Source organism: Amblyomma mixtum, chromosome 9, assembly GCF_055824585.1.
Source record: "Amblyomma mixtum isolate Tamu chromosome 9, ASM5582458v1, whole genome shotgun sequence".
Taxonomy (NCBI): Eukaryota; Metazoa; Arthropoda; class Arachnida; order Ixodida; family Ixodidae; genus Amblyomma; species Amblyomma mixtum.
In genome coordinates, this window is record NC_143020.1 from 66,957,816 (window position 1) to 66,981,522 (window position 23,707).

A 23,707-nucleotide genomic window follows, 5' to 3' on the forward strand; every position below is an offset into this window, starting at 1 on the left:
ACTCAATTCCAGTACCATAGGAGGGGAAGTACACTTTGTACCAGCCCCATTCTACGGAATGACACTTGTAAACATTTGAGAAGAGTACAATTCTTCAACCTGCTGAAATTTTCAGCGATCGGGACGATTTATCAGCCACCATGCAGGTCGCTGGAACTAAATCATGGGCATACAACTTTCGGGAAGTTCGATGCTCAATTCGCTCTACTCAGTGCCTCGATGTTCATGTTTCCCTTTGAAGCCGCCAGAATTATTGTAACATAAGGGATGGGGTGCATTGAGAGGTGTTGTCGACATGGATAAAAGACTATCTAGAAGTTCATTAGAGTTTTGTACAGACATAGAGCTTCGAAATCTAATACCGACTTTCATTTTGGCGCAACAAGGAAGAATCCCATGTTACACGGCTTCCATTCAAGCGAAAGGCAAAAGTTAAGAAATATTCTCCTCATTGCTTTAGTATATTCTTACTTTCGCAGGGCTGGTGAATACAATGCCTTGACAGCCTCAAAGAACCCGCTGCTCTAACTGCTTGAGAAGCTCTGACGAGACGAGGTGACCGTGCATCTTCTTTGTTCAGCACACGACGTTCCGAGTGCACTCCGAGCGCACCCCGAGAGCACACCGAGTGCACAGGTGCGATTGCCTGTCTCCTCCTGCATTCGTAGTGCTTTAAATGCTGCTTAAAACCCACTTTAAAATAGGTCAAAACTTCGAGAGCATCACAGATTAGTACATAGAGCAGCAGATATGATTGCTTTGTACACACCGTTTTCATTATCCCTGCAGGTGACTTGCTGGAACAAAGTCTGTGGCTGCGAGACTGTAACGTCTGCTTCGGAGATCTCCCGCCATTTTCAGACCAAATGCGGACACCACTCAGTTACTTGCCCCATGTGTTCAGCCAAGGTTCTTTGCGTGGACGTGTGCTCTCAGCTGACATCAGACTGTTCTACATGAATGAACCCAGTTGAATCCGAAGACCAAGTAGCGACCGACAGCAAGGAGGAAAAACCATTTCTTCTTTTTCCCAGTAGCATTTCAACACCAGGTAGCAGAATTCAGACGATGCGTAGAACAAATAGCTGTAGAAATTCGCACGCACAGTGATAGATTCAACGAAATCTCACAGGGCATAAATAATTTGAAAGATAAAATGAGAGGTTTCAAGTGAATTTCTTCGTGAGCTGAACGTCCGTAATGAGGAGGAACAGAATGGTTTGACAGCGGAGGTTGATACAGTAAATAATCTTCCTGGGAGTGTAACGCTGACAGACGCACTGGTTTATGTGACAAACTCTACTCGAGAACATATGACAAGCATCGCTGCTTCGTTTACGGCCGAATTGAAAGAATATAGCGAGACGGCACTCGATAAAATCACAGAAGGTTTCCGATATGCGCAACTCCAAGTAACGGTCTGCAACTTTATTGTGCCAGGTGTGCAGGCACTTAGAGAAGAGGCGCTGCACCAAGGCGTTGCTAAGTATGACCACAATCTGTTGTACCTGCGTGGATATTGCCTGTGCCCTGGAATCTGCCTCAAAAAGTTGTCGGATCTGTGAATCTTTGTGGGCTTGGCTCTATGCAGGGGGGATATGGACGACCTTGTTCCATGGCCGTTCCTTCAAAAAGTCGGCCTGTGCGTTGTGCATCCAAAGGAATGCTCAAGAGTGGGCTTCCAAGTTATGGGAAGTTACGGCAAATGGTCTGAAAGGCCCCAAGAATCGCAAAACGGAAGTGCTTACATAGATGGGGAATGGCTTAGCCTAGACAACCTGATCACTCGGGGCTACGTGGAGAACGACAACCTTCACGTCAGGTGGGAGCTGCTGCCGGCAGATGCAGTGGGAGGAGGTCGAAAGAAGGCTTTCGCAGAGAGTGGCACTGCTCGGAGAAATATTTCGTAAGTCTTCTGGTTGACGCTGGACGTATTGTACAGGCTTCAGAGCTGTGACTTAAGCCAAAGTTGTGTTTCCTTGCAATTTTTGTTTTCTCACAAAATTTTAAAACATTATGCCGACTTTTTGTACGTGTCTTCGCTGAAATTTGGACTGCATCTTGAATGACTTGCCTCATTGCTACAGTATCTTTGGCATGCTGCTGTGGTTTGTGAGGCGCAGTGTTTGATTTTAGATAGCCGCAGGCCCACTGCGATGGAAATTAAAGAAATAAAATCGGCCCATACACTTCTGATTGCTTCCGTGTGGAAAAGCGGAAGCATGAAACCGTGTGATCCACTGTGCGGCGTTTCCGTTGGCTGATGTATGACACCCCCCGCCCCCCACGCACATGCGCTCGTGACACCACCTGGAAGGAGGAGGAAGGTGTTAGTACACGTGAGCCCCACCAGGGCTCCGCACCGCCCCACTGAACTGAGATGTTCATGGTGGTCCGTGGCGTCAGTGGTCCGGTCCGTCGCAATCTTCTTCGTGTCCCTGTCAGCGGAGCGTAACAGGGTCTCCCTTTCCACCCAGCCAGTCAGGTGTTCCAGGCTCCGCGGGAGATGATCCGCCGGGCATTGCAAAAGGATGTGAGTGAACGGGCGAGTAGGTAGGTGTCGAGAGAACAGTTGGGGATGCAAGCTCCCGGGTGGGTCAAAGAAAGGATGTAGGGGAATGGGAGGGTAAATATATGGAGGTCCCAGCAAATGTAGAACTGCGGCACCTGAAACACATTAGACCCGTTCTTTAATATGCCAGTACGGAGTTGGATCTGCGTATGGTTGCATTATTAGCTCTTTTAGGACGCGTACAGTGCCGTGAAGCCCGCTTTGTCGCCAGTCAGGGTAATTTTGAACACAGCGTCTCGGCGATGAAGGCATCTTTTGGTCGGTAACTTTTTAGTACTAGGCGTCTGGACAGTGAATTAGGAAAAATCTTCCGCATGTATAGCGGGAGAAAACGCGCATTCATAAAGCTGTGTTCTCCTGGCACATCGATAGCTGCACGTTGTGGTCACGCTTTTAAGATATAAGAATTCAGTTGTGAAAGTAACGTTAATCAGAATTCAGAATTTTTGTTTTCGATATGTCATATCTGTATGCAACAAACTGCCTACAAACATCGTTGACTGCACAGATGTGCAAGTGTTTCATGCATTTATTCATAAACTGATTTTATCCCAAGACTCCACAATGAAATGTACGTGTGTGTTTGCGTGTTTTTGTTTTATATATGGCTGTTATATGTGTTCTTCGAATAGTACAGTCGCAGGTAAAATAGATTAGCACACATGACGGAACACCGGAGCGCGGGAATGACAACGCGTGGCGCCGCGGGTTGGGAAGAGGCTATAAAGAGAGTACCGGACCGTTCCCATTCTAGAGTACTAGGGGGGTTCAGCGGACTGCCACGGACCAGCAAAATTATTGGCTAAAACCAGCGCTATCATCTATTGCTCCCGCGAGTTCCTTTTGACAAAGCATCGCGGACATTTAAAAGAAACAGTAATATAAGAAGCCATCTTTGCTCATGATAACCAACCCAAAGAAAATGCCGCATGCACAGTCACGTAGGGTCGGCACTTCAATGCTCGGGCGGTGCACGCTTGATAAAGCTCCCTTCCCGCCGTCCCCCCCTAGGCTCCAAACATGGAAACGGCCCATTAGGCAGGTCTGCGTACCGCAGCGCCGCGTGGTGAGATATGCGAATTCTGATCGCCAGTGATCTGTGCTAATATTTTTTGCTCGCGACTGTACCATCATCTGACTATGGCACTGGCAATGCTGCATTTCCTTGTACATCACCCCTGCAACTATTGCCTTCGGGCGCTGCAGGAGTAACTGAATAAATAATAGAGAAAAAAAAGACGAACGATTGCATCACAATCTTTATATGAACGTGCACATGTCATCGGTTCGTGTCCCTGCCTCAAGCTGGCCTCTAGCTTGACAGGCACATATAAGATATACGAAACGAGAAATCGTACGACACCACCTCAAATGTTGCGACAAAATGTGCCACAATTTAGGAACGAATTTCGGGAAAACTAATGTGGAGTATATATAGACGCACAACGTGCACAGCATTGTTTGCAGTTGGGGTGTGCGTCTTGCTGTGTGGGCCACATGGCCGCTTGATGACGCCACCTTATCTTTAAGGCGAAAGCCTTTAATGGCTCATAATGCCGTCCGTCCACTAACAAAGCGTGTCACATGCGCTTGTCTCGGGAACTGAAAAAGATAGAAGAAAACCAGTTCCTCCTTCAGATAGAGGATGAAAATATGAACCTAGAAGCCAAATTTGATCACTCTAGAGCAATTAATTAATTATAGGCAAAAATGTCGAAATTGCGTCGAAATAGGGCGGACGTCGATATAGCCACGGGAATGGTGTGACGCCACATCCACTGGAAGTCATCACGGCAGAGTGAAAATTGTTACAGAATGGTCGGAAAACCGTCGGATTTGTCAAATTGCATGGAAACGTGTAATTAAACGTAATTAACACTAAAGATCCCCGTAAGATGTATAATATGGGTATCCATATAGCCACGGGAACGGTGTGACGTCACATCCACCGCATGTCATCAGGGTATAGTGTCCTCTGCTTTCGCCTCTCAACACTTCAGTTACCAAAGTGTCCTCGAAATTTATTCAAGCTATCGCTGGGATTTGCTCCACAATCTGCGAGTACACACGCCGCCGGGCTTCCCGTAATGGGACTAGTAAAGCTTTCGCATTAAAAAAAAAACGTTCAATGAAATTTTTCTCTTTGTATAGAATGCAGGCTGTTCTAATGATTATTACGCAACATTTCAATACAACATGCTTGTAATACATCCGCTGTCGACTCGTAAGTTTAATGATTTATGAACCCATGCAGAAAAGTAGGAAAGGAATACGTATGTGCAAGCCTTTTGTCTTGTTCCTATTCCGGCCGCGGGGGTCGAATTTCAATGGAGGTGAAGTTCTAGAGGCCGCTGTGCTGTGCGCCACTGTAATGTGGTGAAGTGTTCAGGCCAGGGTACTCGTAAATACCACGGGGAAGCCAACCGAAGTGGATAGTCGCGACGAAATCGCCAGAGCGTGGCCTTTTTAGCATCACAGCAGCCCGTATAGGAAACATGTCTTAGAAATGGACGCTATGCTCCACCATCCTCTCCCTCTTATCAACGACCTTACTGCTGCAAGTCCCTGTTTTCGGAGCTGAACCCCATGCGCACTGGGGTAGACATACGCGTTTTGCCTATAGGCTGACATCCTGGGTCAGTGTACAATTGTTCGACAGCCTCGAGAACACTTGGTACAAGTGTTGGTCTCGCTCGGCACACATAGACGGCGCACTGAAAGCTTTATACGTTTTCTTCTATCAACGCGGTATTACGCTGCCCTGTTCAATGCGACGGATGTTGTCAAGGCAACCTATCAATATAATTAAGCAATAATTTAACAAAGAGATCGTGGGGCCACAACGACATCGTTAAAACCAAAAGCAACGGTGAATATATTTCGTCGACGTGTACTTTGTATTGTGTCGTTGTCATCATAAGGCGTAGAGTCGAAGTTCTGAATCCTTTGTGTGAAATATTTTGATTCTTTTAGCGGATACTGATGTATACTATATTATTCTATTCGAACCCTGCCCTCTCGAGTGCACTCTGTACGGCGAGGTTAAATTAACTGAATTTAACCTAAAATTAACTTTGATATGAGAGCTTATGGTTCGCAGCCCACCTTGCCATAGCTTGACGCATGATCTTCTTGATCAGACAACTGGTCTTGATACCTTGCCTCGCGAAGACGTCACTCACGGAAAAAGAATTCGAGAAAGCCTCCTTATAACAAGTAACCTTGTGATGTTATCAAGGGAGGAAAATCAAGACCAATGCCTGTTTTTCAGCAGGTCTTATCTTTTGAAGCAGTGCGAATGCGCAAACGAATGAAAACCGTCCCAGAGTACATCGCATAGCTTTCGCTCTAAATTAGCAATGTGCCTGGACTCATCAGTTGGGGAAGAGTTTTGGTGGATAGCCGCACCAAAAGCTATCACACAACAATCAGCCTTTGGCATATTTTTCAGCGTACGGGATTCACACGTGTGAGTGAAACAGCTTTCCACCGGCGACATATTTCGCTCCGCGCGCATTCTGGTATATGCTGCAAAAGCGGCAGCCAATGAGCCTGCGATTGTCGCCCTGGCAACCGGGGTGGGAAAAAGAGGAAAGACGTTACTGCAATCTGTGTGCCGGCGGAATACGCATTTCTTCGACACTCCGTGCAACGAGCGTAGGTCAAGAACGATGCCTGCTGCAAGCGCGCAGTATGCGACAGTGGGATTTTCCCCTGAGCTCGACTGGAGGGCACTGAAGTTCGTCGAACCCCTGCGTCCACATCGGATATGCAGCGCCTGCGGCCTGGTGAGGAAGAGAACGGCCTGGCTACCGTGCACACACGTGTTATGCGAGTGCTGCTACGAGCAGTGCGGGCGGGATGGTTCGCATGCGTGTCCACTGGACGGCAACCACTACCAGGAGGAGGACGTCGCTCTGGCGGACTTCCCTGCGGAAGAGCTGCTTCGGAGAGAGGTAAGCGAAGCAGATAAAACAGCCGAAATGTTTGTCCAAAGGAACTTTTCACTAGAACAGCGCTTTTTCAAATAGTTCATGATTTGTCGCCAGAGAATCGTGTGTAAAGCGAAATTAATTTGTTTTTTGAGTTGGAAGAGGAGTTTAGTTGCGACAAACATAGTTGGTCGAACATTGCGTTTAATGCACCTACTCCTTAGCCGCAGCAAGGTGAGACCTGCTTGCCTGTTTTCTTCGGTTTCTCTGAAATTACAGGGTTCTACGTAGAATGCTCCCATTTCTCGCATTCAGCTTCCTTGTTCCTTTCATATAACAGCAGACATTACACGGGAAACACCCAAAAAACTGGGAACGAAAGGGCGAAAGACGCGACTTGGTGCATTGAAATACACAATTCACTCGACTTCCGGGACAAGCCGTCCAACTTCCGGTGGCTTCACTCGTGCTCGTCTCGGAAAGCGGTAATGCGGCATCCAACCACCTAGTGGAGATCAGTGGGCGTAGACGCTGTGAGCGAAAGATAGCATGAGGCGGCGCACGTCCTTTGTAAAGGTGCAGAAGCTTCTACTTTTCACTGAAGCCGTCTAGCGTCGCTGCAGAGCTGAGACGTCACCTCTTGCGTGAAAATGAGGAGGGGCGCGTGAGAGAAGAAAAATTCAGGGGGGCGCTTTGTGGGCCTAAAGCGCGGAGAGGCGAAAGCCGTAAGCGCGGTGTTGTTGCTAGTGTCACTGATGTGTGGTTACTATGTTAAGCTTCGCCTCTGAGTATGGAACTCCATAGCGTCTTGCAGCCTGCCAGTGAGTCCTCAGAACGACATCGCCCATTCGGCTCCACGTCTTCGGTAAATTAGTGTTTGAGGAAAGGAAATGTATGTCTCGCATATCTGCGTGGAGACTTGAACCTCGCCATAAGGGAAGGGAGGAAGATGGGTGTGAACGAAGGCACCGTATTCACTAGACGCGCATTTGTTCATTCCAAACCATGGAGCTGGCATGGCGGATTTTTTACCGCGCTCGTCTTGCACTCGGGAGACCCTGGTTCGATTCCCCAACTCGACCAATTTCCTACTAGGTTTTATTTATTGATGTGGTCTGGCTAGAAAGTTTAATTAGAATAATTGGTTAATTAAGCAATGAACTAAACTCAGTCCCACTTAGTTGGAGGATGACTATGCGATACCTTTAATTGGTTGCATGGTTACTAGCCAAAGTATAATTTGCGCCGTTTGAAATTCGCGCACTTTGACGTCACGACCATTTCTACCAATTAAAAAGCGTGACATTTCTGTCTAAAACACCTGCTTACAACGATGAGGCACTAAAGGCTTCCGGCTTAATAAATCCGCCATGAGGGAATGGTGGCATAGAGGTATCTGCTACAGCCAGCGTCGACGCTTCAGGGTACGCGATTGTTGCGACGCGCGTCTGTACTTTCACTCTTTCCTCTAATACCTTTCAACAGGTGCGGTGAGGTGCGTTTCCGTAGTGAACGCAAAGAACCACGGGGAAATCGTCTGTCATCTACTTCCGGTTCCAAATTTTTCCCACGCTCTGCCTTCTGGATAGCAATTGCCATACAGTCGTGTATCGATTATGCGCTACTCTATTTGTTCTGCGACATTGCGTATTGCACAGCATCACTGTAAGATCAGCGCGTGCTGCGTATGAAAGTGTCCTGAACGCGGAAAATGAAAATAACAAAAGTTATGTTTTTTCGTGGTTATAATATGTCAGCGTAGGCTGGCTGTTCTGCGTAAGCACCGCACGGCAGAGGGTAGCAGACGGCCTATGGCTTCAGCGTCGCGTTTCTGGCACAACGTTATAAATGCCAACGCATGCACCGCACACCTGCCACCTCCACCACTTAGCTTAAAGCACGTTTGATGTGTACACTGTTCCAAGAGGGCAGTTATCCGCCTTCCCTATGGTTCAGGTTTCCACCGAGATGTGGACACCTCGCCCTCACCTCAAGCTACGTATATCCTGGTATAGCAGAGCTAAGCCAGTGCAAATTTCGATTGCGAAATCAATACTACGCTAAGCTTTGAGCCTTCAGCCTGGCGCGGCGGTACTTACGGTTGACCTTTCGCGGAGTGACGTGATACCAGCTGCGAAAAAAAGGGCCCCCAGCTCGATCCGTCTAAGGAGGGCGGCCGTAGTCACGGCGGTGAGCCTCGCGCTCCTCTCAACAATGGCGCTACAGTCGGTGACGTCATACCAGCTGCGAAAAAAGGGCCCCCAGCTCGATCCGTCGGCGGAGGGCGGCCGTAGTGACGGCGGTGAGCCTCGCACTCCTCTCACCAGTGGCGCTACAGTCGAGGTGACGTCATACCACATGCGAAAAAAAGGACCCCCAGCTCGATCTGTCGGCGGAGGGCGGCGGTAGTCACGGCGGTGAGCCTCGCGTTCCTCTCTCCATTGGCGCTAGAGCCGAGGTGACGTCATCATCATCATCAGCAGCCTGACTACGCCCACTGCAGGACAAAGGCTTCTCCCATGTCTCTCCAATTAACCCTGTCCTGCGCCAGCCGCGGCCACCATATTGCCGCAAATTTCTTAACCTCATCCGCCCACCTAATTTTCTGCCGCCCCCTGCTACGTTTGCCTTCTCTTGGAATCCACTCCGTTACCCTTAAGGACCAGCGATTATCTTGCCTTCGCATTACATGCCCTGCCCAAGCCTACTTCTTCCTCTTGATTTCAACTAGGATATCATTAACCCGCGTTTGTTCTCTCCCCTACTTCGCCCGCTTCCGATCTCTAACGTTACACCTATCATTTTTCTTTCCATAGCTCGCTGCGTTGTCCTTAACTTAAGCAGAACCCTCTTTGTTAGCCTCCACGTATCTGCCCCATAGGTGAGTACCGGTAAGATACACCTATTATACTTTTCTCTTGAGGGATGTTGGTAAACTGCCATTCATGATCTGATATAACCTGCCATATGCGCTCCACCCCATTCTTATTCTTCTAGTTATTTCCCTCTCATGATCTCGATCAGCTCGATCTGTCGGTGGAGGGCGGCGGTAGTCACGGCGGTGAGCCTCGCGCTCCTCTCACCAGTGGCGCTGCAGTCGAGGTGACGTCATACCAGCTGCGAAAAAATGGGCCTCCAGCTCGATCTGTCGGCGGAGGGCGGCGGTCATGGAGGAAGGAAAAAAAGGGGGGGGGAGGCCCTTTCCACTCAATACCCTGGGAGAAAACTGTGAAGGAAATCACGTGGTTTATTCTCGATTGGGAGGCCATCTTGTCCCTGCAGCTTGGCGATGGCGTCGTAGTTGCTGTTTACAAACCGGGCGATAGCAGACGGCCGCGGCGTAGCATTTGCGGTGCGGCGTATTCGTACTTTCCTCAACTGCTCGAGTTAGTTTTTTTCGTGCTCACAGGCTGACGTTGGCGCCGTTCACTCATATCTCAGGTGGAATTCGCTGGAAAACTCTCGTTGTTGCGTGCATTGATTTCAACGTGCTCGGCGACCCTGATCGCACGGGCATTTCGTCTACTTAGTCACTGCTCGGAGCCGTCGGGAGACCGCCGCTGCATTCGCGCTGTTCTTTCACCAGTGATTCAATACGGCGTGCGCTAGAGCGGTCGTCGGCGCATTGTGCGGACGTTTCGCGTCCTGTACGTGCAGTGTGTGTCTGCCATTCAGGCTCCCGTTTACATCGGCAGTGAAACCTCGTTGCTACCTATGCGTGTTCTTGCAACGCTCCATCGAATGTCACTGATGTTGGTATAACTGTCATTTTCGTTTTTCGGCGATTGAGCTTGTTAGAGCGGCGGTGGCCATGACATGGGCGGAGAGCGATATTGTAAAGGAAGCAGTTGCTCTCGCTTTACTCTTAGTATACAGAAACTTTGTTACATGCCTATTTGAAGCGAGTAACGTTTGAAGCGAGTAACGTTTGAAGCGAGTAACGTTTGAAGCGAGTAACGTTTGAAGCGTGTAACGTTTGAAGCGTGTAACGTTTGAAGCGTGTAACGTTTGAAGCGTGTAACGTTTGAAGCGTGTAACGTTTGAAGCGTGTAACGTTTGAAGCGTCTAGAGAGCTATTTGCTTCAGGGACGTGCCGGGCTCAAGTGTGTTCGTTCATATCGTGGCCAATTCTGTGTTTTTGGTTGCGCAATATGTTTAGACCGGTTTCCTGTAGCAGGTTTGCAATTACTTTTCTAGCTGATGTCATGGCCAAGAAGTGCGAAAAAGGCGAAGCTCTAACTGAATTTCGAGGCCTTTTCGCACATGTGTTTATTGTGCCCATGTCCTGTAATAGTGTTATTTGTCGTAAAAAGTACCTAGTGAAATGAGGATCCACATGTGCGCTGAATTTCATTGTTGCCTGTGGTAATTGTGTTCAGGAAAGTAAAAACAGCGCTAAATTTTACACAAACCACACAGAATGACGGACAGCGCCCGTCCTGTCAGTCTTTCTGTGTGGTTTGTGTAGAATTTGGTGCTGTTTTTACTTTCCTGAACACAATGTCACACCATCTAGGCCAGGAAAAGGGCCTGTGGTTATTTTGAAGAATAATAATTTGATGCATTCATTACGGGCGATAGATCGACATTCATTGCCTGTATTGTCCATCACAAGTAAAGTGTGCTACTATGCCATGACATTACAAGCTAGTATTCCACCAAGTACAGAAAAGCGGAGCGTACAGCTGCAGCTCTGCACATTAAATATCAAACATAGCATTGAAATGAGGCACAACACCATGAAACTTATGCTGCAGCCACTGGGTACTCCTAAACTTCTAGAAGTCTGAAAAGCTACAGTCATATACCGGGTGTCCAAGCTAAATGTAACCAAACTTTTAAAAAAGGCGAAGTGTCCTAGTCCAGTGAAAGACTCAGGGTTGTTTATAGTCGCATGGCCTACTTTTGAGTATTTTTTCGCTTTTCGAAGTTACTTAATTAGTTATGTTTAATTAGCTAACTTTTTAATTATTAACTTCAGGAAGAAAGTGTCAATGCAAAAGTTCTAGATGACCTCGAAAACCCGCTAGTAGTGCTGTTTCCGTCAAGTTACCATTTACGTAGCTTCACTTATTGGCCTTAGAAAAAAGTCACGTGACCAGCTGCTCGCTTACTTCTCTGCCCGAATGTGCACCCAAAGTCTCATCGAGGAGAGGACTTCAGAATAAATGGATTTTATTCTTTAAGGCGCGTCTTGGGACGTTGAAGTCGCACAGTTGTCATGTGGAAGCTTTTTCTTATTGTGCGGGTTATGGTTAAAGGCCGGTAAAAAAACTACTTTACGTAAATATTACCTTGCTGCAAATGTCTCCGTAAGCTGTTTCTCAAAGTGATCTACAACTTTTCCATTCACACTTTGTTCAAGTCAATAATTAAAAACTTAGCTAATTAAGCTTAACTAATTAATCAACCTTGAAGAACGAAAAAAATACTGCAGACTAGGTCACGCGTCTCAAAACAACCCTCATTTGGTTTCAGAGAGCTAGGACACCCCGTGTTTTTTAAAAGCTTGGTTACATTTAGATGGGACACCTGGCATATTATGCACAATACAAGATCTGTGGGTGTGAAACATATGCTATGCTGCCATGCTACAAAGGGCGCATTTACAGAGGGGACAGTGACATTTTAAGCGCATATTTCTTGAAATTTTTTCATTGAGAAAAAGGTGTTCAGAATGGTTGTCCTATGTAAAATTTAAGTCTTTTGGAAAAAAGCGACCCCCCCCCGGTCATAAATCCTCCCCTCCCGTCTACTATGTGCACTTTGGCCCTCTCCATTTCTGTCGCCTCTATGAGTGGCTTTTGAATTGTTGAATCAAAAGTCATTGTTGGCACGGCCACCATTACAACACGTTATGATACATTTTGTTTTCAGGGTCAAGAACTCAAACTTTTTAGTATATTTGCCCCTCCTCACTGCTGTATGAGAAAGCATTCCTTGCTTTTCCAGCCGCACAAAAACATGCTATGAAGACAAGTATGGTATTCAACACCAACAACAAAATAGTGCAGAATTTTTCTTACCCTAACTGCTGCAGCAGAATGCACTGTTGACACTGCCAGCTTCCAAAACGCATGCAATGGAGGCAGATTGCAACATTCAGCAACAAGAGCTGCAATAAAAGGCAGGTTCAACACTTAGGTGGGGCGTGGCCATGCATGTCAGCATTGTTCACTGCTGAATCGAAAGCAGACACATGCACACTTCAGCGACACAGATTCATTAAAATATTTGTCTTAGCTACTAGCTCATTTCATGGCCTTTACGTTTTTCATATCAGTGGCATGCACTGCTTTGCTGGTTTCGGACTGATTTAGTTGTAGACTTCGCGTATTATTTTGTTTACTTAGTAAATACGCAAAAACATGGGAGCATTATTATCAGTTAACACGATTTTTGAGGCATACGAATATACATTCTTTTATTTTAAAGAATACATATTTCACTGTTCTAGACAGTGAACTTTATACAATGCACAATGGCATTCTCAATGGCAATGCAGTTATTCTTGCGTTTGATCCCTCCGCAAATTCTGAGGAGGCCGCGCTGCAACACGAGCCCCCCCCCCCCCAACAAAATTTCTGGCTACACCACTCTCTTATAGTCTCCGCCATCAGAAAACAAAGAACATAGAAAAAAGTGGCGAGGGATAATGCATGTCAAGATGGGTCACCGCAGTAATTGAAAGCCAAGGGCACTTCCTGCGCTTGCAGGAGTTGAGATTTTTTCCCGGCTGCTACTAATTGTGACCAGGGTCGAGCAGTTGGAGACGGCACGAATACGACGCAGTACGAAGCAGTCACTGGAAGTAGCCGCCTGTCTCACACGGGTATTTCCGCTTTAACTTTTCCGCTGACAAACACCAGCATAGGGCACCCTGAACCGGAGAGTAGCCGAGGACCACTAGGGGGGGGGCCTGTTCCCATGAGGTAGCACGCTCCTTCGTTGGCTCTGAAACGCGCGCGCAATCGGCGCGGCGACGAAATGTAAACACGAGCCCGTCGGGACAAGATGGCGCCGAGCTTGTTTCCGGCTTCAAAAAATGCCACGTGATGGCCTCTCCTCTAAATTTTCCTTCCTCCAAGCTGGCGGTAGTCACGGCGGTGAGCCTCGCGCTACTCTCACCAGTGGCGCTACAGTCGAGGTGACGTCACACCAGCTGCATAAAAAAGGGCCCCCAGCTCGATCCGTCGGCGGAGCGCGGCGGTAGTCACGGCAGTGAGCCTCGCGCTCCTCTCACCAGTGGCGCTACGGTCGAGGTGACGTCATACGAGCTGCATAAAAAAGGGCCCCCAGCTAGATCCGTCGGCGGAGCGGGGCGGGTAGTCACAGTGGATCTTTCTCACTGTGTACAAAGATACTTTGCCATGCCGTCTACTGCCAATCAGAAGAAGGCAGCTCGCCAGTGTGAAGCCAGGAAGAACGAGCTTTCGCAACCTACCGGGCTTAACCAAAGTAAGCCTCTGCCAATTTTTGTAGCAACGTACGTACGTAGTCGTTTTATTGCGAAAGCAATACTACGCTCATGAACGGCCTTTGCGCAGCGGCGGCCGGTAGCCACGCGTGACCTTGTGAGGAAGTGACACTGCAGGCGGAATTTCCGCATCAAAATTCATTATTTAAAGAAAAGAAATAAACGAGGCGGCATTTGCAGGAAAGGAAACTTTAATTTTAAGCATTGAAACGAAACGGGAAAAAGAAAACAAGAGAACAAGGAGGCAAAAGAAAAGGAAAACAAAACACTGGCGAGAAGAGTCAAAAAAGGAGAATCACACTTAAATTTATTTGTCCCCCAGTGATGAGCCTGGTGCGTCGAGCGATGAGGCGTGGCTGGGCGACGGGGCAGTGTTTAGGCACGTTTCGGGTTCCCTTCGTTGACACCCGTTTGGAGGCGTTCTCTACGGCGGCCTCAACGCTGCCGTAGAAAATAGTCAGCGTCTGTGTGCTCCGGCAAGGCCCCCAGGTCAGGTAGCCCGGGTATGCAGCGCAGATGTCAGAGGCGACCCGTCCTGAGAAGCTGTCGGCTGGGAGGGGAGAGATGCGCCTAGGTCTGATGGCTGAGGCACCCGACTACGGCTGTCCGGGTCTGGTCACCCGCACGTCTGCAGCCGGGGCCCAAGCCTGGGAACTCGGGGAGCCAGCAGAACACGTCCACCTCTGTCGCCGACCGCCGTCTTCCTCTTCTCGCCCGCACGTTCTCTCTGCCACATATTCCCTACCTTTTCTTCATCGTCCGCCTCCCGTGCGTCTTGTGTCGCCGCAGTGTGGCGCTGGCTCCTTACAGACCTGTAGACGCGGCGCACAGCGTTCCTTCAGTTGTAGGCGCTGCACGTTTGCTTTCGCAACCTACCAGGCTAGAGCTAAGCCCCCGCAAATTTTTCAATTTTTCATATGTAGAATAAATCCTCAAAAATCGGAAGCCATTCTGTTTGCTTCAAAAAACAAACCAGTAAATTTGATTGGCGGGCTTCGCTTGGGCAGCTGTACAATCGATATAGTAAAAGAGCACAAGGTTTTAGGAGTGGTACTATCGCACTTATGACTTGGGATGCGCATATACAGCAACTGGTGAAAAAACTCTCTTCCGCTGTTGGCTTAGTACGTCGATCTCGAGTTATTTTTCCGACTAACATTAAACTTCAAGTTTTTCACTCCGTCTTTCGGTCGCACATTAATTTGGGCCACGACTACTAAAAAAAAACATAACTCTACTACACAGGCTCGAAAAGAAAGCTGTTCATTGCATTGCTAATGTTTCATACTTTCACCACACTCATGACCTCTTTAATCAGTTCAAGTTGGTCAGTATACAACAGATTTACGATTACCGTCTACTGTACCTGCTGTACTTCTCTAGTTTATCTTACCAGCAGTTCCTGAAGGAGCTGTGTACTCTTACTTTGCAAACTCGCACCTATCGAACCAGGTCGTCTGAGTAATGGTTTGTACCGCGCCCACGCACTAATTACCTTCTGCAAACATTAACGTACAACGTACCATTTCTATTAAACAAGATTAAACCACAATTTTCAGGTTCCATTGCCCTAACGCGCACAGCTTTGCGCAGCATGTTTGTTTCTGGGCAATTTTCTAAGACTGCGTTATGATATTGAGTGGTAATTGTGAAATTGGCCACACAGAGTGAGTGTGTGTTTGCCTTCTCATGCGGATCTCACGTGTAAAACGCTTTATGGTACTAATTTTATTCCTGTATTGCGTAGTTTTATTGTAGTGCACATTGTTCTTTTGTGGCGTAGTTAAGTTGATAAATGAAGTCCGTGTATTCCATTACAATATTCACTTGCATTTTAACTATTGTACTCAGTAAGTAGGACACTGTATGTATTCTGTGTCATATTTCATTTGTATTCGAATTATTGTAGTGTATATGAAGTCGCTGCTGCCAAAATGGCACCTGATCTAGTCAAGCTGTCCTCACAGCTTTTTGTCACGGAAGCCGTCAACATTGTATAATGTTGAAAATAAATTTTATTTGATGTGATTTGAAAAAGTTAATTTGTTTATCACGACAAATTATTCAAATCGGACGAGCTAAAAAAGTGGTACTGTAACCTAAGATAAACCCCTATAACATCCATGCAGTTTCAGTTCTGAAGAACACTTAGGTTTTTCTGAAATCTTGGTCCAAGTTAGCTGGGACACTCTCTATATGCTGCTCCGTCAACGCGTGGAACAGGCGTAGTGAAAGTTATAAATTGGTGCTAGCCTGCTTGAATTGCTCGCAGATATGTTACGAATGTTTATAGAGGAGGTTCAGTGTAAATTTAGCCAAGGGTTAAAAAATAAGACATTTGAGGTAGGCCAGGGAAACCGCTTACATACAGCTACCAGCCGGCTTGCGTATCCTAGGCCATTTTCTGTTCTGTAAGCAATTAATTAACCATCAGGCTGACTACACCCACTGCAGGGAAAAGGCCTCTCCCATGTCTCTCCAATTAACCCTGTCCTCTGCCAGTTGCGCCCACTGCATCCCCGCAAACTTCTTTATCTCATCCGCCCACCTAACTTCCTGCCACCCCCTGCTACGTTTGCTTTCTCTTGGAATCCACTCCGTTAATTACCCTAAAGGACCAGCGGTTGTCTTGCCTTCGCATTACATGCCCTGCCCAAGTCCATTTCTTCCTCTTGATTTCGATTACAAAATCCTTAACCCGCGTTTGCTCTCTCACCCACTCCGCCATCTTCTGATCTCTTAACGTTAAACCTATCACTTTTCTTTCCATAGCTCGCTGCGTTGTCCTTAACTTAAGCTGAACCCTCTTTGTTAGCCTCCACGTTTCTTAAGGTAATTTTTCTTAAGATTAAGATAATTTTTCTAAATGCGTAAATATGGACTTTATACAGCAGATGTGAATAGCAAAGTTGGAGAGCACCTTCAGAAACACCCATTCCATTTATGTGCGATAAAGAAAGCCTCACGTGTATCTTTTTTCCCAGCTGCAAAGAAAGGCCGCGAAATAAAAAAAAAGTCGCGTGACTAGCGCATTCGCTCGCGACGATTGTGCTTTTCCCAACCGTGGCTTGAGTGAATGAAATCAGCTGCTGGTAGGGCGCGGCGACCTCATTGTTCTGGAAGGCCGATATGTCGACGGTGTTGCGGCGCACGCGCGAGCCAGTCTGCTAGCGCGGCGGGGGAAGTTGCACTTTCTACATTTCCTTGCATTATTCATTGCAGGTTAAATGTTGGAACGAAGACAACGGCTGCGAGACAGTGCTGGCTGCTTCCATGGTGTGCGAGCATTTCCAGCGGGAATGTCGACACCACGCTGCACGGTGCCCCAAGTGTTCGGCCTCGGTTCTGTGCTGCGATGTGTGCTCACACCTGAGATCGGAGTGTGCAGCACCGTCGACGCCTCGTGCTCCAGAATCAGGCCATCAGCCCAGCGACACGGAAGATACAGCACTTTCGACATCATTCCAACGAGTCATTCAGGAGCAAGCGGAGGAAATGAGAGAGCATCTTGGGCAGCTGGTTGCTGAGGTTCAAGGCCAAGGTCATAGACTGAACGAAATGTTTCACGGGATAAACACCTTTAAAGAAGCGCTCAGAGATGAATTTGCCCAAGCAACGAGAAAAATCCAGGAGAATGTGACCAGGGGTGTGCACGAATCCGCCAGTGGTAACGAGCAGTTGAAAGAGCACTTGATAACGCGTACTGATAATCTTTCGAGCAACCTAAACAAACTGGAAAAAATAGTTAAAGATGAGCTGACGACTGCAAAGAAACTGAGCTGTGGCAATTGCTCGCGTATTCTGGCATCAGTTCATCAAATGAAAGTTCAAACTCTGGATAATAGCGAGAGGACTCTGGACCGCATGAAGACATTGCTTGCAAGGGATGAACCACGAGGAGCGCATAGAATCTTCTATGTCAGAGGAGTGAACTTGCTGGAAGAACAAGCGCTGAGAGAAGGCCTTGCTTACTACGAGAGCGACCCGATGTACATGTGTGGCTACTGCATGTCACCTGCAGTCTATTTGATAAAGGATGGCGAATCTGTGCGCCTGCATGCCGGTCTCCGCTTGCAGAAGGGTGACAACGACGGCGCTGTTGAGTGGCCATTCCAGCACAAAGTACGGCTGGGCGTAATAAACCCACAAGATAAGAGGCAGTATCTCGTTGAAATTAAGCCACCCCGTGGATATCCATCCATACAAAAGCCTACAACACGAAGCAACCAAGCATTTTTTTTCAATGATCCGTCGTTCAATGTTAGCACTCTAAGGCTCAACGGCGTCCTGGTCGATGACCAGCTTCAGATTAATTTTGAAGTGCTGCCGTGAGCCGCGCCGGAAGAAGTCGTGCGATGCAAGCCATTCCTTTCCCCGGGCATTGCTTTCAACAGTTTGTTGTCAATGCGTAGCGCATCCGGCGTGGACAACTTCCTCCGTCTATTCGATTTCGTCCCTGAAGTGCATGCGTTCAGTTGTCTTCTTTTCTTTTAGTCAGGTCTAATATGAAGAAATCGCATTAGTTGCAACTAAAACTTGTGGCGCATTGTCCTAAGCGCAGAGTGTTTATCTAGTTATTTTGTTAAGCAGACTTTCTCGCTTTATGTGTTTGACTGGGTAACTAATCTTCTGTAATTGGGTCCGCGTCAGCCACACAGGACCGAAAACAGAAAATGTTACTCGGAAATGGTACTGAATGCTTATGAGGATAGATGGTGCGTAACGAAATAAACTGCTGGAATGCTTCAAAACACTGCGTTTTACTTGGGCAATGATCTTGAGGAAATGAGTTCAGAATAAAAAGTAAATTCACGTTTTGAATTCATTCTTTAGTGTTTGGTCTTTGGTTTACTACGTGTTTAAGCCTCGGTATTCTGGAAAGCGCAACTTAGCAGGAGGTAAACAACCGCTGGTTACCTGTTCGGGTGACGAAAATAATAAAAAGCATTGATTTGACGTGTTGCAATCTTCATTTTTTTCCCGATCTAGTCTTTGTGGATGAGCCTGTCACAGTGGAGATATAACATTGACACGTGTATGATTTATCGAAGGATGCGAACATTCGTGTCTCAAAAAATTTGGCCGGAAGTGGAGCTTTAAAAGCACTTCTCATTATATCGCGTGTTGCGTAAATCAGAGAAAATCGAAAAAAAATTCTTTCGGCCTAACCACACGTTTGTTCGGGCTCAACTTTCGCACAGAGGTTGCATTTGGCGGTCAGTTTTGTTTTATACCACATTTAGGTGGGGTACTTGCCTGATTCGGTCAGAACATGGAGGAAAGAAGGAAAAGAGGAGAGGCTGCTACGTCACATTTTTTGAAGCCGGAAGCGAGGGCTCCGCCATGACACTTGGCCGCTGTCTCAGCCAATGGCATGCTAGCGCCGCGAAGATCAACGCGAGCAGCGCGAGCAGACGATTTCGCGCCGCGCCTGGCTGTCGGCAGCTGTCACACACGGCGGAAAGTGAGGCTTCTGCTCCGATTGACAACAAAGACGCTGCGATGCCCAGCTGCTGCGTTCCTGGGTGTCGGTCGCGCACGCCAGGACAAGAACCGGGCGTCACTTTCCACTCGTAAGTGTACTGCATTTTGTTTTCGTATTTAATCGACTGCGTAATGAGTAAAATGCATGCTCGCAGAACATAACGCGCGACACGGCGTGAACGTGGTATTCGTACCGCCCCGGACTTATTCGTGGCTCTTTGTCCGAGTGCAGTGAATAGTATTGTTTTCAAACAGGTTTCCGAAAGATCCAGAGCGAAGGAGGCAGTGGACTGAGGCCGTTAGACCAGGCCAATGCGACTGGGAAGCAGCAAAATGGACCTTCAAAACATTTTCTGGCCGAGCACTTCGATCGGATGTCGCCGCTTGTAGTTCGTATACGTGCGGATGCCGTCCCCCTTCAGGTGAGGAACCACCTCGATACATTCTCAAGAGATTGGGAAGAAATGCTGTTATTGAGAAGGTGCTTTATTATAGCATTGACTGCATGTATGCTTTCAATATGACGTTTTAGGTGTTCATGAAAGAAATAGAATGAATGGCTTTAGCTAGACGTTATGATCGAGTAGCGCGGCTACAGTATTCCCGCACTGATAAAAAGTAATCATTACTGCTGAACTGGCTGCGGTTTGTATATGGCTCTGATGAAACTCTGCTTACTGTACATGATTATTTATTTATCAGCTTACGCACTCCTTCATTAGAAGAAAATAAAAAGAGATCCTTGTCATCTATAGCATCGAGCACACCACAGTTTCTTTGGGGCATCATTTCCACTTGATATTATTACTTGTAGTGTGCAAATTTTTGCGCCTAGCAGTAATCTGTATGGCGGTGCATTTTTCTTGTTATCTCGGCCATAGCGCCTGGGAAGTGTCACTGTTTTATAACTATAAGGGAGCACTGTGATTCCTTAAAACCATAGTTCGTTTGCAAAATAAATCAGAAAGAAGTTCCTTAAGGCATAGAGCACCGTACGTATTTGCTCGCGTAATTTGAGCACGTTTTTTCTTTAATTAGGGCTCCAAAAAGCGGGTGCGCAATTTACGCGCAAGCGAGTTATCCGGACACATCCTAAAAAAAAAAAAGGTTGGCACCCCTCGCTGGCAAAACGAAAAGGTTGACTCGTCCTCCCCACCCACGCTATGTAGCTCCCCGCGGGGTGGCATGACGGCACGTGCTTAGCTCAAAGCAATAAACGCGCAAAGATTCAATCGCGAAGTAAGCAGTGGGAGGAGATAACGGGCAATAAAACGGGGCCCTTGCGTGTGGCCCGGCTGACTAGCGGCAAACCGTATAGCAAACGCGGTACGGTAGAGTTTTGGATTTGGGCGCGCGCGCAACTGTTCGTCCGGGATAGCGACCGCCAGCGTGAGCAAGCCGGGTAAAGGGCGCAAAGTTCGCACCCGCGTATACATGCTAGTGGTGTGGCTCAGCATAGTGCGCAAAATGTGCGAGTATTTTTTTTTTAATCCGGTTAAATGTTTGAACTTTTTGGGGAGCACAATCTAAGTGCGGGCGCAAATTACACGAGTAAATACGGTAAATGTCTGACTTTGTCAAGATAAAATTCTATTCAAACGGCCGCTCACAATTTAGAGCACATTACAACCTGTCATACTGAGTATTGAAAAGAATAGCTTTGTAATGTGAATGCGTCATGTACGGTCGCCGTCAAAAGTAAATGGAAGGCAACTTTGTCAAAAAAATTTAATTTCTTTAAATCTAAAGCATAAGGGTCCATGTTTGTTGGTGCTCAGTGCAATTCGCACAATCCCAATTAGTCTGCACATATGTATTCAAGGATGCATGAATTGAGCGGGCAATGATTAAATTTTTGTGTTAATGTTGCCTTCCATTTACTTTTGATGGCACCTGTACACCACCGACTTAGGCTCATGCTTGATGGTAGTCATTGTCAGTTTTTTCAGGAGTAATCAGGGGTTTGATTTAGCTTGATTGCTACTGAATCAACCAGAAATTACCTGCTTCCTAAAATCAGATTTTTGTCTTTTGTGGTAAATGAACAATACGCACATTTTCAAAAATAAGTCAGTTAAGTAGCATCAGCAGTACATGTCCAGAGTGCAAATGCTAGTTCTTGTTCATGAATCTACATGCTGTAGCTTCACACATGGCCATGTACTATTGGTCACTGATGTTCAAGAATAGGGGCTGCAGTTAGCAGTCTCCCAGAGCTTTCTTTAGCATGCCTGCACTACTGTCCTTTAGGGTACAGGGTGACTGAAGTATCGTATTTTGTAAAAATGTGGAGTGCATGGTTTTCATACTATAGAAGCCGGAATAACCAAGAGAGTAATTAGTGTACCATACTTACAATTTTAGTTCTAGATATTCAACACAACTGAAGGTGATTTTGGCCTTTCAAACTAGTAGTGTCAAAAGGGGGTGATAATCCCACTGCACGCAGCAACAGAGTAAGCACTAGCATATAAGTTCTAGCATATAAGGGAATTCTTTACCACGCAACACTTTTAAGAGCAAAGATTTTGTGAAAGGACTAGAAAGCCATATTTTGCATACTTAACATATCCTGTTTTCCTTCCAGAAGAGTTATTTGTCATGCGTTCCGCATTCTTATCATACATGAGACGTGTTGTTGCCATTTATTACCCAACATTAGTTTTATCATATAGTTGTTCTTTTAAGAAATGTGTTGTTTCCCATGTGTTCTTCCTCGCATTGTATATGTTCTTCTTGTTGTATTCTGCATTTGTATGCCCATCTTGCTTGGGCCAAAACTGCCTGCAGCATATGTAAATAAATAAAATATATAAGTTTTGCAACCTGCAACAAATTCATGTTCTTAAATGATGAAAACACTTTTCTACGTGCACTTGGTACATATGCATACAGAGGAAAACCTTATCATTCTACCAGCCACAATTTGTACACTATATTAATCATTCTTCAGCTGTCATCATGCCTTAGTTGTGCACAGCTCAAATGCCCGTCTTATGTGCAGACTATGTTGGTTGGCTCGTGGTTTTGACAAATATTGTCACGTAGCAGTTGGTACAGGTAGCGCCGCGTCCAGACGGCAGAGGAACGCCAACACCGAGATGATGCCAGCGCACACCGAGACGGCCAGGATGGAACGTCGAGCTTCGTCTTCTTCAGCAGCGAACCGCGTGGCGCACGAGCTGCGTGCCGAACAGCCGCCGAGCGGCTATTGTTGTAGACGCGGCATTACCCTCCCTCTCGGAAAGAGCATCGGCCCGATGCTTTAACAAGAAAATAGGGAGAAAGAAGCAAAAAACAACAGAGTAACGCACGGCACTTAGTCACTGAATGTCTCGCGAAAAATAGGGCTTCATCCGCACTACATGAACAATCTCTGGTCGCTGCTGACGGCGAGTAGTCCGGGAAGCCCCATCAGGGAGGACTTCATAGGTTACGTCGCTTAGCTGACGGAGAACTCGGTAGGGGCCGAAATACTGCTTGAGCAGTTTTTCGGAAAGGCCACGGCGTCGAATGGGGGTCCATACCCACACTTTGTCGTCCGGGGCGAACGTCATCAGTCTGTGGCGGCGGTTGTAACGTCGGGCGTCACGGTCTTGTTGGTTCAGGATGCGCACTCTTGCAAGTTGTCGAGCTTCTTCTGCGCGAAGCGTGAACTCCTCGGCGCCAACGTCGGGGTCGCGGCCATCATGGGGCAGCATTGCTTCCAACATTGTCGACACTTCGCGGCCGTACAACAGACAGAAGGGCGTCCTCCGCGTGGTTTCCTGTTGAGCCGTGTTATACGCGAAAGTAATATATGGCAGGATATTGTCCCAAGATCGATGCTCAACGTCAACATACATGGACAGCATGTCGACGAGAGTTTTGTTGAGGCGCTCGGTCAGGCCATTCGTCTGGGGATGGTAGGCGGTTGTTTTCCTGTGAGTAGTGCCACTCAGCCGCATAAGGGATTCCAAGAGTTTGGCAGTGAAAGCGGTGCCTCTATCCGTGATAATTAGTGCTGGAGCGCCATGCCGGAGGACGATGCGTTCCACGAAAAATTTCGCAGCCTCGGCTGCTGTGCCGCGCTGGAGGGCCTTGGTTTCAGCGTAGCGCGTAAGGTAATCAGTAGCGACTATAATCCACCGGTTTCCCGAAGATGAAGTTGGAAAAGGGCCGAGAAGGTCCATGCCAACTTGCTCAAACGGGAGTCTGGGCACTTGAACGGGATGTAAAAGTCCAGCTGGCTTGACAGGGGGT

General features: G+C 47.3%; 1 protein-coding gene across 1 annotated transcript; it reads left to right on the plus strand.

Annotated features, from left to right (window-relative positions):
- The first annotated feature begins 6,238 nt into the window (after positions 1-6,238).
- LOC149329468 (TNF receptor-associated factor 3-like) lies at positions 6,239-18,313 on the plus strand. The gene is made up of 2 exons (XM_089562241.1): positions 6,239-6,528; positions 17,204-18,313. Exons 1-2 carry the CDS (start codon positions 6,244-6,246, stop codon positions 18,311-18,313), a joined length of 1,395 nt encoding a protein of 464 aa, XP_089418367.1. The 5' UTR covers positions 6,239-6,243.
- Positions 18,314-23,707: the final 5,394 nt, after the last annotated feature.

Bases quoted from the DNA above. Each gene is read 5' to 3' on its own strand.
- LOC149329468 (XM_089562241.1), top strand. From the start codon at position 6,244: ATGCCTGCTGCAAGCGCGCAGTATGCGACAGTGGGATTTTCCCCTGAG. The intron at 6,529-17,203 runs GTAAGCGAAGCA...TATTCATTGCAG, and splicing joins AAGAGCTGCTTCGGAGAGAG to GTTAAATGTTGGAACGAAGA.